Here is a 19099-nt window from a genome sequence, read left to right as displayed (position 1 = left end):
CTCCCCTCTGTCAACCCGCCGGAGCCAGGCCCATTCCTTTCCCCAGAGCCTGCTTCCTCCCGCCCCCACCAGGGTGCCCCCTCCACACACCCCTGCCCACTCTTCTACCTGCCCTGCTTCTAGAACCCGCCTTCCCGTGCCCTGTCCGGGGCGGGTGGGGGACTCACCGGGCCGCCGAGGCCATGCTGGGTGGCTGTCTTCTTCACCTCCGGCTTGGACGCGATGATGAGGTAGGTCTCGATGCCCTTCTCGTCCAGGTACTCACAGCGGCTGCCCCCCTCGCCTGGCTCCACGTCGAACTCGCCCTTCAGGCAGTCCAGGGTGCTCTGGGAGATGTGCACGCGCCTGGACAGCAGCGAGAGGCCCGGGCCCAAGGCCTGTCAGGCCCATCAGGCCGGCAGACCCCAGGGGAGGCCACCCAGCCCTCTGAGCCTCAGCGCTACACCCATGAGGCAGGGAGGACACGTCCTCGGCTGCCCAGAGCACTGAGGGAGGTAAGGAATTCGGAAGGCCCCCCTCAATTCTGCCGTGAGGTGTGTACTTCGTGGGTTCCTAGCTGCAACACGGCTGTCGGGGGTAATGAACCCACTTCTGGGGAGTCACCTCAGAGAAATGAATCATGACTGCCCTCGGGGGGTGTCCACCCTGACCGGCCGAGTCCGGGAAAGAGCTCCAGCCAGATGGGCGGCTGCATGGTCACTGCCAACCCCTGCCTCAGCCCCCGCACCTCCCCCCGGGGAAGAAACGCTTGCTCACCCGGGGATGCCACCGGCCTCCATCTTGTTGGCCACAGTGACGTCGGTCGACCACACGTCGTACTGCCAGCGTTTCTGGCCCAGGACGCCCCCCAGCACGGTGCCCGTGTGCACCCCCACACGCATGTCCACCCCCGTCTTCGTCTTCTCCCGCACGTACCTGCCAGGCACACGTGGAGAGGAGGGGGCTCAGGCTTGGCCGTAGCAAGGTGACCAGCCCTCTGTGCCCATGGGAGGAGTTCTGCATGGGGTTTTTCCCCTCCAGGCTCAGGGGACTCCTGGGCCCCCCACAACTCTCTGCCTCCACCTGAGCTGACTAACCTGAGGTTGGGGGTCCAGCAGGCCTGTGCCCAGACTCCACATCACAGGCTCACGTGATGGGGGTGCGGGCGGGAGATGACAGAGCAAAGGCTGCTGCTTCCCCACATCCACCTGTGCAGGACACCACGCCGGGGCCCATGTGCAGCCGGGAAAGCTGCCCCCCCCACCCCAGCACAGCATGTTTCTAGGCTAATGTCAAAGGAGCTCTAACCCAGAAAAGGGTAACAATGCAAAACGGCCCTCTGGTGGCAAGGTGACCCCTGTTGGCCCCCACCATGGTTGAGGGGAGAAGCTTCAGCAAGGAGCCCCCTTCCCTTTGAGGGGCTCCTTGGGGGGCCTGATGTGCCAGGGCCTGCCTGGTAGGGCCTCCAAGGGGCTTGTGGGAGGACAGCGATGGGAAGTGGGAGGACAAGGGTCACGTCCTCATGCCTCATAGCACCGGAGGCAGGAGCCCTGGCTGGGAGCCCAGAGTAGAGGCCAGGATTCCAGTCCCTCGTGGCCACACAAGGACTTTCTGAGATGAGCCTGGAGGCTCACAGTGAAAAAACACCGAGAGAAGAACAGGGGATCTGAGAGGAATGTCCCAGCAAGCGTGAGGGGGCGTGACAGACTTCGCCATGACTGCCACTTCTTCAGAAAACCCTGGCGGATGGAGGCTGGGCCCCTTGGAGGCCGTGGAAGGCTCGCGGCCCCTCGGCCGTGACGAATGCGAACCACATCCCCGCTGCCCAGAACCGGGCACCGAGCAGCCTGCCGACCAACACGGCACCCGCCCGGCGTGGGGGCCTGGGGTGTGCACCAGGAAGGCCTGCCTCTCCCGTGGTCCCCGGCCCTCACCCCGGAACCCCACTCACGAGATGGCCTCCACCATGGCGAGCCCCATGAGGATGGAGCAGACGGCGTGGTCCTCCCGGTAGTCGGGCAGGCCGCAGATGCAGTAGTAGCAGTCGCCCAGGATCTTAATCCGCAGCTGGTGGTATTTCTGAAGGGACGGGGTGGGGGTGGCTCTGAGTCCCTCCTTGGCACAGCAGGAGGAAACCAGGCACACCAGGGAGGGCCAGGCCTGTGCCCCGAGGGGGCCCCCGACCCCGAAAGCCAGGTGAGCCCGGGTACTCACAGCAGCCAGCTTGTCGAAGCGGGCAAACAGCTCATTGAGCAGCTTCACGAGCTCCTGGGCGCTGCAGGCCGAGGACAGCTGGGTGAAGCCCACGATGTCCGCAAAGAGGATGCTGCGGGAGGAGGGCGGGCCGCGGCCGTGAGACTGCAGACACCGCGCGGGCCCCCCCACCAGCCCCGGCACCTGAGCGCGGGCAGCCAGGATCCTGGCGGACGGGGCCCTTGCTCAGGCCCCAAAGCAGTGAGATCCTGCACTTCCAGGGCGGGTTTGGGGCTCTATTTTGTGGGACCCCCTCAAAAGGGCCACCTTCCCCTACGCTGCCCACTCCTGGCTCCTGGGGGAACCCACTCCTCCTAGAAGGAGAGTGGCTGTGAGCCCCCGTGCTGGCCCTGAACGGCTGGGTGACCTCCTGGATGTCACCTCCCAGCCCGGGGTGATATTAGGATGACAGGCTGGACCACACGGCCCCGATGTCTCAGCCCCAGATGTCTCAGCCCCAGCATCGGCCAGCACCACTGCTCCCGCAGGGGCTGAGGCTCACACAGCGGGGGTGGCCCGGCTTCTAGGCCTGGGGAGGGCTCTGGAACTCCACAGGGCACGGCCGACCCATCAAGTCCGGCCCCCGTCCCGCCCTTGCTGCCCGGGCGTGGGGGCGGCGCACCTGACGTTCTCGTGCCGGTACATGTACATGGTGTTGAACTGCTGCTGGTCCTTCTGGCTCTCGTCCTTCTTCATGTCCTTCAGCATCTCATCCGCCACGTGCTTGGGCAGGATGGAAAGCATAAGGTTCTCCTGCGGGGAGGAGGACAGGGTTAGTGGGGAGGCAGGTCTGGCCTGTGTCCTTCCAGAGGCGGGTTCGGAGGTTTCCGGCGGCAGACGTCAGCCAGAGCCCCTCCGCGCAGACCCCACGCGGGGAAGCAGCCAGAGGCCCAGGCAGCAACTTCCTGTGACTGAGCTTCTTCGGACCCTGACGGGAGTCAGACACTCATGAAGAAACCCACGCTTGGTTCTGTGCCTCTAGAACATCCTCAGGGCCACAGGGAAGGCGACAGTGCCTACATCGCTGGGAGCCCCCAAGGGCAGGACCTGTGTCATCCACCCCACCTTGCACAGAGCAATCACTTAATTCTGATTCGACATGACTGAAGACCTACCATGTGCCAGGTAGCCCGCTGGGAACCAATGCTACCAAAGGAGTGAGTCTTTGCCCTCAGAGGGCTGAGGGTCTCATGGGGGACAGGTAAGTGTGCCCACTACGGTGCGGTACGGTACGTGCCCAGACGAGCGAGGGAGAGCAGGGGAATAAGAAAGAAGGGTTCCAGAATCAGCCAGGGGGTGTCAAGGGCAATCAGGAGGGCTTCCTGAATTGAGGCTTGAAGATTAAGATGTTGAGAACATCTCGTCTGAGGGAGCCACAAAAAAAAGGCACAGAGACCTAAGGACCCCAGGTTCAGGGACCTGCAGGTCCTTCAGTGGAGGGAGAAACAGGGAACTGCAGCTCCAGAGGTGGGTTCAGATGGGGGTGTCGGGGAGGGGGGCGGTGTGGGGGGCGTAGTCAGCACACTGCCATCTGCTGGGCGAATCCCGCCACTGCCTGTTTGCGCAAAAGTAGTCTTGCTGGCCCCCAGCCACACTCGCTTGTTTCCGTGTCATCTACGGCTGTCTTCTCCCTCCAACAGCAGAGCTGAGTTGTTGTGACAGAGAACATATGGCCTACAAAACTGAAAGGGCTCTTCTGGCCCTTTCCAGAAAATGTCTGCTGACCCCCGTTTTGCACCACAAAGGGCCTCAGGTGCCAGGCGAGGACAGGACCGCTCCTTCCTGAAAGCCGCAGAGAAGGACCAGGGCAGACACGGTGGGGCGGGGCAGGGTGACCAGTCAGCTGTCACCCAGGCAGAGGGAGGGTTTGCACCAAGCAGGCAGGACAGGCCCATGGCTTGGGCTTCTGGGTGGAAGGTGCTGGTCTGAGGGGTCAGGACCAGAGAGGCAGAGAGACATGAAGGGAGAGACAGGGCTGGTTTGGGACGCACTGTGGGCAGAGGCCGAGTCGACTACGGGGCTGGGAGCCGGGGCAGGAGACGGACCCCAGGAGGAGGTGAAGCCGGACAGGGAAGCCCAGGCCGGGCGCCACGTCAACAAGGGTGCGCGGCCTCCCCCGAGGGGGGCAGTGAAGGACGGTGGGGAGAAACCTGAGGCTGCGGCTCAAGCTGAGGTTTGCGGGATGGAAGCTCAGAAGCATCAACAGCTTCGGGAAGTGTGGCTGCGGTGAGGCTCTCCGGAGACCTGTGGGACACGGCAGCAAAACTGAGGGCAGCCTGGGGCGGGGGGGGGGGGGCACAGCAGGAATGGGAGGGGACAGAGAGGCGCGTCTGGGTCTGTCCCCTGTGCTGGAGTGATTCTGAGGCACCAGACCACGTGCTGCTGACCAGGTTGACGGACAGGGAGGGGCCAGGCGGGAGGGGAGGGGGGTCCAGGAGCACCGTGTCTAGCCGGCCCGCTGCTGGTGCAGGGGTGGCAGGAAACCAAGAGCTGCTCTGCGTCCTCAGCGCCTGGGGCCAGGCCAGGCGTCACAGGACCACAAAGAAACAGGGGCTGTGGGTCCTGGTGGGCACAGGAGCGGGGGACCCCGCCTTCCACAAGGGCCTGGGAGGATGCGGGTCCCACTGGCTCTTGTTCTCTGTTGTGTTCAGTGGACCCCGAGGCCACAGGCCCCAGCCCTGCGTATTAAACACACCTCTCTCTGGGGCAGGAGAACCAAGGTGTGGAGGTTCTGCTCTTCTCCCCGGAGTGAGGCAGCCAGGAGCCCCTCAGGGGCCCGGGCCCGTGCCCCCCATGAGGCAGAGGGCTGGGGCCTCACCCACTCTGAGAGAAGACGGCTGTGAGGTAGGGGCAGCCCCTCCCTTCTGCTCCCACGACTGTGTGCAGACCAGAGCCCTGGCCTACTCACCCCTGCGCCACAGGAAGTCCCTCTCACCTGTCCCTCCTTCTTGCGGCTAATCACACCATTAAGGACCAGGTGGGCCCTTGGTCCAGCGTGCGGGGCACGGCTCTTACCTGAAGCACCAAAGCCATCACCACCTTTCTCCCATTTCCACGGCTATGTGGCTCCCACAGCTAACCACCCCCTGGGAGGCGCCATTGCCGAGGAATGAGGGGTCAAAATCAGCCTGGTGTGCCCTGCCGTGGCTCCCGCTGAGCCCAGGAAGGAGCACGGGGCACGGTCCCTGTGCCCGCTGCCTGCACATGGTGAGGGGCCTTCGGAAACCGGACTGACCCCAGGCAGGAGCAAGCACTCAGCTGGGGCAGAACAGGGGCCACAAGGGGGGGTTTTCCGGACAAGCCAGAGACCTGGGGCCCCGCCAGCTCTCAGGCAGGCCTGGGGGGAGCTGCCGGAGTCTGGAGGGGTGAAGGTGGTGAGCGCTGGGGCAGGAATCCGGCTGGTGGGGACAGGAGCACATGGACGGGAAGAGCTTGAGCTCTGGACCCCACGGCCCACTTCAGGCCCCGCCACTGAGACACGCGGGGTGACACCACATGACTCTCACTGCCCCTGGCCTTGGTTTCCTCATCGGTAAAGCAGGAGAAAAAGTGACTCCTCACTGTAGGGCATGAAGGACAGGCCTGTATACAGTAAGCACTCAATACACAGCAGCTGTTACGTCACCTGAGCAGAAGTGCTCCTGAGGGTGTGGAGACAGCAGGTGCCTCAGAAAGATGAGACCTAAAATCCTTTGGGCCTTGAAGCTGGCCACAGGTTTATGACAGGTTAAAAGTCCCAGTGGGGTGTCCAGGGTGAGAAGAAAGTCCTTGGGGTCACTTGGCCAGGCCTAGGAACTCTGTCTGCTCCAGGCACAACAATGAAAGGGAACTGGCTCCCTCCTTCCATGCGTGTCCCTGCCTTGCTCTCCCTCTGTTCCCCCATCCTCTGGACCCCGCCACGTGTGTGTGCAGGTGCTCGCTAAGGGGAAGAAGAGGTAGACGTGTGAGGAGTGCGGGAGGCCCCACCACCTCAGGGAAGAGGGCACGCAGGTGTGTGCGCAGGGAGGGGTCGCGGGACACCAAGGATTAGGAAAGTCCCAGTGTTGAGCTGGACTCCCGGCCAATCCGCCTACCAGCCCCAGCAGCCCGCATCCAGCGCCCACAGGATCAGGCCTTTCCCCCGGGCTCAGACCCCACCTCAGAGTCCCGCCCCTCCAGAAGAGCCTCTCTGGGCAACCTGGGAACCAGTCCAGTCCTGCGAGGTGCTCTGTGCCCCGGACCACAGTCCCAATTGCCCTAAAAACATAGCTAGGCCTCTACAGGGGAACAGGGCGACCCAGAGCAGCTGAGGGCTGTGGCTTGGTCTCCCCAGCATAGAGGCAGAGCCTGCTCTTCCTCAAACAGAAACTACTATATGTTTTGGGAGTCACAAGAATGTTCCAGGCCTCTGGCCCACTAATGGCTCTCCTGGGAATTTTTCTAACAGATAGAATCCACAAGAAGAAAAAGACATACATGCCAGAGAGACTTCAAGGCAACATTACTCACACTTGTGGAAAAGACCAGAAGGCCCAAATGCCCAGGAAGTGGCTCATTCAACTGGGACACATCCTTGGGATGAACCTCAGAAATCATTATAATGCCTAGTGCCGTGAGGCGAACATGACCAAAGGGAAAAACACCCAACACCGTATTCTGAGGAGGCGACGGCAGACCCAGGTGTGGCCCTGAACCACGGCAGGAGAGTGTGTGCGAGAGAGAACAGGGTACTGCGACCTGGCAAATGGAATCCAGAGAAAACGGGAGGTTTTTCAAAACTGCTATATGGTTATGCTTCCGCTGATTTTTCACGTACTTCTTAAACAGGAAATAAACACAAAACTTCCTGTTGACGCCAGCTGTGACCCTGACCCCACTTGGCTGCAATGACCAGATTTCTTAGAAAGGGAAGAGCCCTGCAAGTCCACCGGGCTCGCTCCGGACTCCCACGTCCGCCTGGATATGAGCTGAGGAAGGAGACTGAGGCCCAGGTTTGAAGCCAGGGGGGGACCCCCTCCCCACAGCACAAGAGGAAGGTGGCAGGGGTCCTCTCTGAGGGCTGAGTGACAGAACGATCCTCCCGGGCTGGTTTCTGTCTCGCCACTCCCCAGGCAGATGGACACTACGGGCTAATATCAACGCCGTCCCTCTTTGCTAAAACTTCCTCACTTCCCCTGTATTTTCCTGTGTGTGTAATTCTGCTTCCATTCTGACCAAATCAAACCATGGAGGGGGTAAGTGGTTTCCCCCAGGTACCTCAGAGTCAGTGACGGATCCAGAACCAGAACCCAGGGCTCCTGGACCGAAAGAATGGGTGGGATTTTCTTTTTCACCAAAAAAATGTGCTTTTGACACAGTAATTCTCTCATCCAAGTTGGACACTATTTTGCTGCAAATATGAAGGAACATGAAGTACCCAAATCTTCCCTAGTAAGGACCTGACGATGCTGTTCTAGAAACCCATATGAGGACTCTCCCGTGGGTGAGCCACTGGAACGTCCTTTCTGTGCTGCCCCGTGCTCGTGGAGTTGAGCTGGGACGTCCGGCCACTCCTGGTGTGGGTCCCTCCTTGCAGAGGCAAACCCAGCGGAGACCTCTGTGGCTGCCTCAGCATGGTGGCCCGGCAGCAGACCACCTTCTTTTTTTCTTTTTTTTTTTTAAAGATTTTATTTATTTATTTGACAGACAGAGATCACAAGCAGGCAGAGAGGCAGGCAGAGAGAGGAAGGGAAGCAGGCTCCCCACTCAGCAGAGAGCCTGATGAGGGGCTCAATCCCAGGACCCAGGGATCATGACCTGAGCCAAGGGCAGAGGCCTAACCCACCGAGCCACCCAGGCACCCCAGACCAGACCCTTCTGGGCCTCAGGGAGAGCAGGCCAGGGCTCGTGGCAGCTGCTGGCATTCCTTCTGATGGGTCAGCAGAGCAGAGGAGCGGAGACGGGTGCTACTGAGGGAGACTCCTGGCTCCCCATGACAGACCCCGGCAGGCCACAGTGACCTCCCTCAGCCTCTGTACACCCTCCTCACAGGCTGAGGGGAGGGGAGAGGGGCCAATGTCAGGAGGCCTGGTCTCGGTGACTGGCCGTGGACCCTGAATGTAACCAACAGGGCCAAATGTGAGGGCCAAATGCTGAGTCACCCTACAGCTGTGACAGAGGCCAGCTGTGGGGGCCCTAGAAGGCCACCACCATGACACATCCACAGCATGAGACCACCCAATTGCCCACAAGGGGCCCAGTAAGGTTAATGGGGGAAATGTGGCATCGTTTGACACCGCTACCCGCAAGAGCAGAAATCTATGGCAAATCCCCGGACGTCTGGGCTCCAGGAGGTCCCTGCTTCCAACGAGCCCATCCCTCAGGACCTCAGGCCCCATAGCCCCATCTGGCCCTCCGAGTGGCAGCCTCAAGCATCACCCGAGGCCGCTTCCTGATGAGGCCCAGATGACCTCAGGTAACTTGCGACCACATTAAAGTTTAGAAGCTCCCCCTTAAAAGCCTTCAAGGAAAGAGTTCCTCAAGGAAACTGTTCACCTGGGCCCTCATCGGGGAGGGACCACACGGCGCAGGAGCATGAGGCCAGGGATCAGAGGTGGGCTGAGGGGCTGGGAAGCCACCCAGAGGCGACACGGAGCAACCTTCAGGCCTGAGGGTGTGTGGAGAAGGAATGGTGCTTGCCTGGAGGTTCCCACAACAGGAAGCTGGTGAGGCAAGGCTTTGGGGAACAGACTGTCGCTTCTAGAGCAGGAAAAAAATGTTCTACGAGTCAAAGCAGTTCAAACAAGGAATATGCTGCCCAGAGAGCTAGTGAGCTCTGGTCCCAGATGCCGGATGAGGAGGCTACCAGAGGGGGCCAACCACAGGATGGTCCAGGGGACAGGGACATGCCAGACCTGTCAGGCCGAGGCCAGGGGCCACATGGGTCCACGCAGAGAGATGGGGAAGGTGGGCAGCTGCCTCACGTGGTCTCTCCCCAGTCCCGCTGTGCTTTGCGGGCTGTCCTAGAAATGCGCACCAAGTCAAGGCCTTGACCTGCTCTGGGAAAAGAACCAAAGGAAGCAAAAGAACGAACAAGCCCTGAAAGTTTCTAGTAGACTTTCTGGGTACCCAGATCCCACGGAGAAGAACCGGAGCCCACCCTAGGCACTGTGCGGAGGTGGGGTGGGGTGGGAACGGGCTGGGGTGCAGCGTGTGTCCCGGTCCCAGGCAGGGATCTGGAAACAGGTATTTGCCGCACTGCTCAGGTGGGCCCTGAACCCCTGACAGGGATAGGTGGTCCGGATGGCCTCCACCAGGCTCTGGGAAGGAACCAATCGCGCCCCCTTCTCCTTAGCAGTGACTCAGGCCAGGCCTGGCCTTTGTGAGGCTCAGGACTGAGACAGAAGCAGGAGGCCCCTGCTACCCCCGGGGGTCCTGGGGCGGCACTCGGGAGTGGATTACAGCATGTGGCAGGGGTGTGGATACCTGAGCTTGGCTGATGAGCGGCTAAGTTTCTACAACATCCTTGTCAAGGGGCGGAGGGAGGGAGGCTTAACAGGGAGAGAGAAATCAGCAGCGCCCGGGTAGCTGGGGGCTGTGTGCGGCGTCTGCACCGAGCAAGCACGGAGTCTGTCTGCATGCTGTGTCCTTGTGCACACCCACATATGTCCTCTGTGTGTGCCGTGCGCGCACACACACACACACACACACACACATACACACACCTCACTACAACCCATCACAGGCTGTGAGCACATGCACAGCTGTCCACAAACACATCTGCTCTGGGCCTGATTTCTCCAGATTCTTGGAGCTCCCAGGACACTTGAAAGCCAAAGAGACGTCCAAGGACCACAACAGGTGCCCGTCCTGGCCTGACCAGCTGAGCAGAGGAGGCAGCACAAGGAAGGAAACAAGGAGCGGGAGGACCTGGCCGGCCCCGGGAGGCGAGAACCCACACAGCTCACCTCTCCCCAGTGAGAGGGCGAAGGGCCGCGACGTGTGAAATCGGGAAACACCCGAGCTGCCATGTGCCCGGGCTGCGCAGCCACCATATAGACGAGGGACCCGCACGGGCTGCCCCATCCAAAGACACGGTCACCACGTCCCTCAAAGAACAGTCACTGGTCATCTCTGCAAGTCCCCAAGCTAAATGCCAGCAAGGTCAAAGGTAAACAGTCCTGCCGAGAGGTCCGACGGCCTGGGCACTCAGGTCCTCCCGCAGTGACTGGTCTCACGGGGCCGGAGCGCTTTGCTGTCTTCAGCCAAGGGCTGTGGGCATTCACAGGCAGCTCAAAGACAGGCATCTCTTTAAACAAGCCCCTCGGATGTGAAAATAGCATCCCCAGAGTCTCCCAAGTTGTCAGCTCCGAGAAGGAAGCAGCGTCATGCTTAATCTCAGAACGGGGAGGGGGGCGGGCCAACAAGTCACCACCAGGCCATGTCATCAGTGACAATGTGCGGAAATCACACAGACCCAAGGGCAGCGCAGAATCCTGACCCTGCTGGAGGGGGAGAGGGGACACTTGCCTAGACTCCTGTATGGTCTCCAGAGATGGGGGCCACCGTGCGGGACAAGGGGACTGCCATCTCAGGAGACCGCCCTTTGGGCCCAGAGACGGCCACGTGTGTGGTGTGTGCAGCCCTCGCCCGGCGTGGTTGACACGGAGCAGGTGCTCCATAGAGGTTTGGCGAGATAATGAGCTGTCAACTAGGAGCCGCGGCCCAAGGAGCAAGCCGTCACCTTCGAGAACAGCACCAACTTTTCGGCAATCAAACAAATGCTGTGTGGTCTGTGCTGTCCAAGATGGTAGCCACGAGCCACTTGTAGCCACGGGGCACGGAAGACGTGGCTGGTACAACAGACGCACCGATGCTTAATTTTTCAATTTTAATTAATTTAAATGTACATGGCCACATATGACTAGTAACTTCCGTATCAGTGCAGTTCTAGACACTGTAGCAAGCAAGTGCGGCTGACGGGCCAACTCTGGGTAACCGAGAGCCGATGCCTGGAGGACCCCGAGGCCACATCTGTAGTCACTGGGAAAGACCTGCCGTGTCTGCGGTGGGAGCACAACCACGGGCTTCCGTCCTTGCTCAACCCACCCAGGCGTGAAGGTTCCAGCGAGTCTGACAGACCAGCTCTCCGCCTGTGAGGGTCGTGGTGGTTTGGGTTCGCTCCCTTTGCTCCTCCCGATGGAGCAGTAAATCTTACCAGTGCTTTTCCCAAACACAGCCCCCCCTTCCTTTACTCTCTGGGCCTTTACTCGGCTCGGCCCCAGCCCACTTCTGGCTGGGCTTCCGGCCCCAGGCTCTCCCATGCAAGTGACGAGTGATGGGTGCTCTGGGGAGGACTCCGTCCGCCACGTGTCCTGCTTCACCTCTGCACTCAGCCCCCGCTGACCCACTTCTGCCCTTCCACGTGGATCGGGACTCCATTCTCCCCAGTGTGCACTGGCCAGCACCCACCCGGCTTCTTGAAAAGCCACCCAAGAATCCACACCCATCACGTTACAAATGCGAGCCTGAACACACGTCTCCCAGCCCTTCTGACCCAGGCCGTGTGGTTGCCAACTTTCGCTGGACTCCCCAGCATGAGGTCCTGCCTTACAGGAACCCCCTCCTCACCCCTGGAGGGCCCCTCCGGAGGATGCAGATGCAGACCTGGCCCAGCGAGCCTCCCAAACATGCAGGCAGGGCACAGGATGAGCTGGGTGCCATCAATTCTCCTCCTAGACGTCAGAAAGACGGACTCTCCACCCCCCACCAAAGCTGGGCCTCTCACCGTCCTCCCCCTCCAATTGCCTCCTGGCCCCAATCCTGACCGCCATCATGGACTCCCCACCCTCCCACCTCCTGGGTCACTCAGCAGTCAATCCTGTTGGCTCTGCCTTCAAAAAACATCCAGAAGTGTTCCCCTCGTCCCCTCCATCCTGGTCTGAGCCACTATCCTCTCTTCCAAAAATTACCGCATTGCTTCAAATTGGTCGCCCTGCTTCCACTGCTCGCTCTTCTCCACCAGCAGCCAGATGGATCCAGTTCAAACCTATCACCCTTCAGGGTCTCCCATCTCCCCCAAGGGAAAGCCATGGTCCTTACAAGACCTTGCAGGACTGACCCCCACCCACTCCCTGCCTCACCTCCTCCCTCTCTTCCCCTGACTTCTACTCAACCTGCAGCCACTGCCATGATGTCTCATGAACCTACTGCAGGGCCTTGGCACTTACTGCTTCCTCTCCCTAAACATTGTACAGCTCCCACCCTGACTTCCGGTCTCTGCTCAAATCTTATTTTATCTGAAAGCCTCCTATGCTCCATCCCCTGCTTTGCCCACAACCTTCCTACCTGCTAATAGCATATGCTCATTTAATATCTGTCTCCCCACTGAAATCTGTTTTGCTTAAAACCACATCCCAGCGCCAAGGACAGGGCCCACAATATTTCTGCAATAAATGCTCTCTTTTAGACCTTTTAACAAACTTACTCCATTCCTACTTCACAAGGGGGATCTGAGGGCTTAATTAACGGGCGCAAGGTCATGTGGCAAGTAAGAGGCTGGCGAGGATGTGAGTGCAAGTCTGACTCCTGAGCCCTGTGCTCTCGTATCTTTCCATTTTCCAAGGCAGTCGGGTATACAAGTTTTTAAAGAGAATGTCCAAATTTTTAAGCATTACAAATGTTTTAAACTCCAGGCAAGGCCAAAGGAAGCAGATCCCCACAGGCCAGGCGTGGTCCAGACCAGAGAAGACACCCGTGAAGCTGCTGGTACCCAGAACAGAGGCCCCCGCTGGGAGGGAAGCGCGCCACCTCTGCGCTGGGTTTGCCGGGACGATTCAAGGAGGTAATCCCGTAAAAACGCAGCCCAGGCCTTGACACAAAGTAACCTGCTAATAACTACCCCATGATGAAACAAAACGTCGGGTCCCTGGCCAGAGAGAGGGCGGGACTCAGCACAGCCCCGGCCACACTGGTCATGGACACGGATGGTAGTCGCTAAAACTGGGGACACACACGCAGTGGGTAGGGGGGGCAGGCGCTGCAGCTCTGACCGCCACCACCCCCCACCCCTGGGCCATAGCTCTGAAGCCACGCAGCCCTCACTCAGTCCTGGGGCTACCCGACCCTGCAGACGCCCGCCCGCCCCCGGGAGGCCCCATGGTTTGGGAAAAAAACCTGTCCTCTGTGGGCTCGTCCCTTGCATTATTTAAAACGTGGATTTATTCTGCTAAGTCCTAAAACGTTAGAATGAAGAACGTTTTGTCAAATCTGAGGGGTGGGGGTGGAGCCCACAGAAGCATGAATTCCTGCTTCACACCCCGGGCAACTCGCCTTCTGGCTTTTCTCAAACCAAGACATGCTCGTGGCTGAAATGAAGCTTACAAATATCCGATACACTGGAAGTTCAGGTGGCAAGTACATTCGAGCCTGGTGTTGGGGTGCAGGGTCGTCTGTGGCTCTCTGGGGGTTGACGGGTGTGTCCCGCCCACATCAGGGGCTGATGGCACAGCAGCCTGGCCCTGGGCCACCACACGAGGGGCTAGAGGCACAGCTGCTGGGACCACGTTCCTCCCACCCTGCACCTGCCCCCCAACCCCTGCCCAGTGGCTCCCCGGAAGGCAGGTCCCCAGCCCCAACCTCACTGTTGCCAGGACATGAGCCAGCATGTTAAGGAGGGACAGCAGATGCCCCAACCCCAGGGCAAGAGGTAGCTGGTCTCTCTCTGTGTGTCTTTCTTGCTCTGTGTCTGTGTGTCTGTCCTCTCCTGCCCTGACTTCCCTCTCCCCAGCCAGCCTCTCGTGAGGCGTGGGCAGAGGTCAGCCAGGAGGACCGTTCAAGAAGACAAGCAGAGGAGCTTACGAAATGACAGCACTCCAGAGTCCCAAGCTCTGGGGCGCCCAGGAGAGAAGTCTGTGCCTTTCCCCGTGAACAGGTGGTTCTTCCCTCCAAGATGTCAAGGCCGAAGGTCACCCCCTGGAGGAAAGACTCCAGCAGGAAGAAGAAACTCCACCCCCTGGTCACAGTGACCCTTAAAGCCACAGTTGGCTTTAAGTAGAAGGAAAAGCAGAGAAAAGGGGCTGTTCTGTCCTGCACATGCCCCCAGGGGCTACATGGAAACCACCCGCACCACGCTCCCCAGGGTGCCCCAGACGAAGATGACCTGGCCCCCTGGCCCTCCCCGAGGCCAGTGGATGCTTCTCTGACTTAGAATCAACCCTGCACAGTCAGCCCTGGGCTCTCCCTCCTCCCTTCTGACGGGTGGGGTCCGGGGCAGTCCTCCCTTCCCCAAGTAAGGACAGGCCCTCCCGTCTACGAGAACGTGGTCTGAAGGAAACGCTTGCCGCTGCCACATCCTGTCATCCCTCCATCCTCCCTGGCGTCCTCCTCCAACCTTGTCCCACTCCCTGGGAAGTTAATTCTGAGTGTGAGATCCAGAGAAGCTCGGAATCCTGTCGTTTGCACGTGGCGACAGGTATGTGCCACGCAGGTTTCCTGTGGGCCTGCCGTTGCCACACCGCGGTTGGGCCACTTAGCAACCCTCGAGGTCCCCAAGCACACCCTGGAGTATGGCCACACGGGAATACAGAAAAACAACGCCAGTCCTCCAGTCCTCTGGGCTCCCTGCTCTACCCTAACAGGCCCCTGGAGCTGGGGAGGCGGGAGCGAGGCCCCAGGTCCATCCTACGGCCCCATGCCCCAGGATGGTGCAGGGGTTGCCTCCGCAGTGGGACAGGTGCTCAGCAGAAAGAGTGCCCCGTGCCTGCCAGAGGTGCTGTCCCAGAACTCCGGCTCCCAACGACCTCGGGGCAGTCAGGACCCCCTGACCCCACCCTGCAGACAGGAGACTGGGGTCAGGGAGGCTGCTGCAATGGGGTGACTGGAACCTGAGAACCCCCATCCCACTCCTTCTCACGACACAGACGTGCCTGCTTCGGTGCCAAAACAGAAGGGGAAGCCTGTACACCAAGGCCTGGGGCTGCTCTGCACCTTCCAGAGGTGGGGGTGGGGGCGAGGGGGCCCACTGTCAGGGGTCACCTGCCATTACCAGCAAGACGCTGGCCATCTTCGTGAAGGAGAGTACGACCTCCCAGGTGACAGTGGCAAGGAAAACAGAATCCGAGGAGCTAGGATGGGTTCCCCTCAGCCTGGCTGGGGAAGGGGAGGAGGCCCAGAGAGGCCACCGTCCTGCTGGAGGCCGCCCAGCCGCCAGGGCAGCTCCCCCCGTCAGTGCACACGCTGCTTCCCCCCCGGCAAGGCTTAGAAAACAAGATAAATACACACCGACAAAATCCAAAGTGAGACATGAACCATGATATACTCAATTCTGAAATGAGGCCTCCTCTGCAAAGGATCTACTGAGCGTATTTTTAATTAGGAATTTTTCACCAAGGCATCTAAACACTGGGAGGGACCACAGAGGCCCAGACCTCAGACAGCTCCTCGCACGGAAGCCGCAACGAAACCAGCTTCCCCGACTTTCTGCAGCCCTTTCTAGCATTTTCACATCTACGATCCCATTTTTTTTTTTTAAGATTTTATTTATTTATTTGACAGACAGAGATCACAAGCAGGCAGAGAGGCAGGCAGAGAGAGGGGGATGCGATGCGGAGCTCAATCCCAGGACCCTAGGATCATGACCTGAGCTGACCTAAACCACTGAGCCACCCAAGCGCCCCTACAATCTCATTTTTATTCTCACCAGAGGACCTCGTGGGAGGACAGCGATATGAGATTGCTGACCTTTCCTCCTCACCGGCACTCTGCCGACCTTCCCAGATGTCAGGTCGGCCCTGCCACCCAGGGAGGGAGGCAGCCGGGTCCCATCTACTTGGGGCCCCTTCCCCAGCCAATGTCCCCAAGGCAGGAGCCAGCGCGACAGCAGCCAATAGCACGAAAGGGCTTCGCCGTCTCGAGACCCATCTCCGTGTTCTTACTTCAGCGATTTCCAGACAACCCCATGACGACGGCATTATCTTTAATCTCACTTTTGCAGAAAAGTGAAGACCAAACAGGCAGAGTTGCCAACATCACAAGGCGAGAAAAAGGTGGGAAAGCCGGGTCTCACTTCTCCCCAGAAAATGCTGGAGGAAGTAATGGACACAAATCCCAGGGCCAAGTTCATCAGCGGGTCCGCCTGTGGTGCAGGCTTCACACCCTGGGGTTGGTCCCAGGGAGAGGCGCACACAGAACGGCAGGTGCGTGCGAGGACCTCAGGCCTCAGTCCTTAGGGGCGAGGAAAGCAGCCAGCTGCTCGGGGCTGGCCTGACGCTCAGGCAGTGCCTTCTGTGCAGTTCTGAAGATCAGGCTTGGGTATGGGGTTTTCTTTCAGAGCGATGAACATGTTTTAGAACTAGATATGGTGCCTGCACAGCCTTGGGAAGGTTCTCAACGGCACCCTTTCGTATGGTTAACTCGATGGCACAAGAATTTCACCTCCATAAAAAGGAAAAAAGAAAAAAAAAAGCAAATTTGGAAAGCTCTAAGACCTTTTCTAGCAGAGAACAACTTATCACATTGTAGTTTTTAAGGTTTTTTTAAAAAGATTTTATTTATTTATTTGACAGAGACAGAGGCAGCAAAAGAGGGAACACAAGCAGGGGGAGTGGGAGAGGGAGAAGCAGGCTTCCCGCTGAGCAGAGAGCCCGATGCAGGGCTCCATCCCAGGACCCTGCGATCATGACCTGAGCCGAAGGCAGACATCCAAGACTGAGCCACCCAGCCACGCCTAAAGTTATTTTTAAATATTTCCCAAACACCCAAAGGATGGGAAGTTTGGGTGGTCTTTTCTACGCTTCTCTCTATCTTCAGATTTTTATCCGACAACAACCATCCGATAGGAGACAGCCCAGGTGCACCGTGCAAAACAGACTCTCCATTTGGCATCCACAGTACCACGTGATGCAGACGTCCACGCTCGGACAGCTGGTTCTTAGCCGCTATTCTGACCAGCTATCTACGAGAATAACATGTTACTTCTATAATCAGGAAAACATGCTGAGGACACTCTCAAAACACAGAGGAAGAAAAAAAGACTCGTAGGGATAATTCTCTATCAGTGTTTTTTTTTTTTTTTAATACTTGTTTGCATTTACCAAATAGTCTACAATGTATGCTAAAATATACAGACAAGGAAAGCTCTTCCCAGCCTCAGTCTACCTGGCCCGTGACTTGAGCCAAAGGAGTCCTCAGCAGGAAAGAGCTCACAGGACACCACGACCTCCTCGGGGCCCCTGCCCTGCCACTGGGGTTTTCAAACAGGCATTTCTGGAGGAGCTGCTGCAATCCCATATCAAAGCAGCATTTTCTCAATAAACCAGGAAGATTTAACCGCCCAAGTGCATTCTCGTTCACTGCTGGGAGGAGTGTAAATTCTTTGAACCTCTATATGAGACAATTCAGTATTATTTCTCAACACTAACCATGAATGTGCCTGGTTTCCTAAAAAATGAGAACTACTACCGAGAACTACCACATGAGCCGTTAATTCTACCTCTGGGTTTACACCCCGAAGAATCGAGAGCAGAGAGTCAAACAGGTCGGCGTCCACCCGTGTTCACAGCAGCACGATTCCCCACAGCTAGGAGGGGAAACAACCCAACTGGGCATCCACAAACGAGGGGATACACAGATGTGGTGTGTACGGGCAACAGAACATTACTGGGCCTTGAAAAGGAAGGACATCCCGCCATGTGTGGCACCACAGATCAATTCTGATGACATTGTGCCAAGAACGAGAAGCTGGTCGCAGACGGACGTGATACTACCGACGTGCGGTACCGAGAAAAGGGAAACTCATCGAGACAGAAAGTAGGATGGTGGCAGCCAGGGGAAAGGAAGGGGGAGCAGCTAGTGTTTCATGGCCACAGAGTTTTGGTCTGAGATGATAAAAAAGTTCTGGAAATGAATAGCAGTGAAGGTTGCATACAACACCGTGAACTCAATGCCACTGAGAACAGTACACTTGGAAGCCCAGTTAAGTAAACATTACTTCTTGATCACGGAATACGATACAGTCATTTACAAGGATAAGGCAATGCAATGTCACCGTAGAACCCTCTAGAAGAGCAGGTGAAAGACCTGGGGCAGGAGAGGGGTGTACTACTTGCCTGTGTGTGCAAAGTCTGTGCCCCAGATTTGAAAGTAACTGGAATCCTCAAAGGGTCTACAAGATGTGACGGTGGCGATCTGAGGGATGGTGAAGTGGATGGCCATGCAGGGAACCTTACTTTCCATGGAATAACCTTTTTCACACCTTCATAATTTTATACCATGTACATACACTCCGAGCTACTTAAATTTAACTTCGAGGAATTGAGGAGGATGTCTTTGCTTCTTGCTATCATAGAGGTGCTTACACCAGATCAAGGCTTCAGCCAAGACCAACCAGAAACGCTGGATGAAGACCATGGGAACCACACAGGGAGCTAGGATGAGAAGGGACAAGGTTCTGAGGGCAGGGAAACACATTTCAGTGAGGCCGACACACTCTGCCCCTTTTTGCCCTTGAGACCAAGGTTCGGAGGCCGGCCAGAGAGCGAGGGCTATACGCTGTCGAGGGGCTGGAGAGACAAGGTTTGCTGAGCTAGGCTTCCAAGGCGGAACAGAGGGGCGAGGTCCTGGAGAGGAGAGACCCTTTCTCTACATACACCTTCTCGAAGCATCTGCTGACCCCCACGCTACAGGAGGCGAGCGAGACAGAGAACCCAAGCAGAAAGTGACAGCGGAAAGGCTGAAGTCAAAGGGGAGTCCGGGCAGTCCTCTCAGTGCTGGGAGTTCAGGGCCCCTCAAGAGTGGAAGAAGCCTTTGACTTAAAACCCCTGAAGGACCTTTTCCCAAGAGGAGGCACAAAGAGAAACCCGCTCTCGGACCAAAACCCAGCCCTAAATCTTCTCGTCCCGACGCTGGATCA

General features: G+C 58.3%; 1 protein-coding gene across 3 annotated transcripts in view; it reads right to left on the bottom strand.

Moving 5' to 3' along the window:
* ADCY3 (adenylate cyclase 3) overlaps positions 1-19099 on the bottom strand; it is a 79033-nt gene that overhangs the window by 17867 nt on the left and 42067 nt on the right. For all 3 annotated transcript variants that reach the window (XM_032353154.1, XM_032353155.1, XM_032353156.1), the window contains 5 exons: positions 2855-2985; positions 2194-2305; positions 1931-2058; positions 757-915; positions 168-345 (listed from right to left, as the gene is read on the bottom strand). In XM_032353154.1, the coding sequence (XP_032209045.1) occupies positions 168-345; positions 757-915; positions 1931-2058; positions 2194-2305; positions 2855-2985 (708 nt within the window). The remainder of the gene's footprint in view (positions 1-167; positions 346-756; positions 916-1930; positions 2059-2193; positions 2306-2854; positions 2986-19099) is intronic.

The sequence above is a fragment of the Mustela erminea genome, chromosome 7 (assembly GCF_009829155.1).
Source record: "Mustela erminea isolate mMusErm1 chromosome 7, mMusErm1.Pri, whole genome shotgun sequence".
Lineage (NCBI taxonomy): Eukaryota > Metazoa > Chordata > Mammalia > Carnivora > Mustelidae > Mustela > Mustela erminea.
The sequence above is the reverse complement of the archived record's forward strand: the minus strand, read 5'-3'. Positions and strand labels throughout refer to the sequence as shown.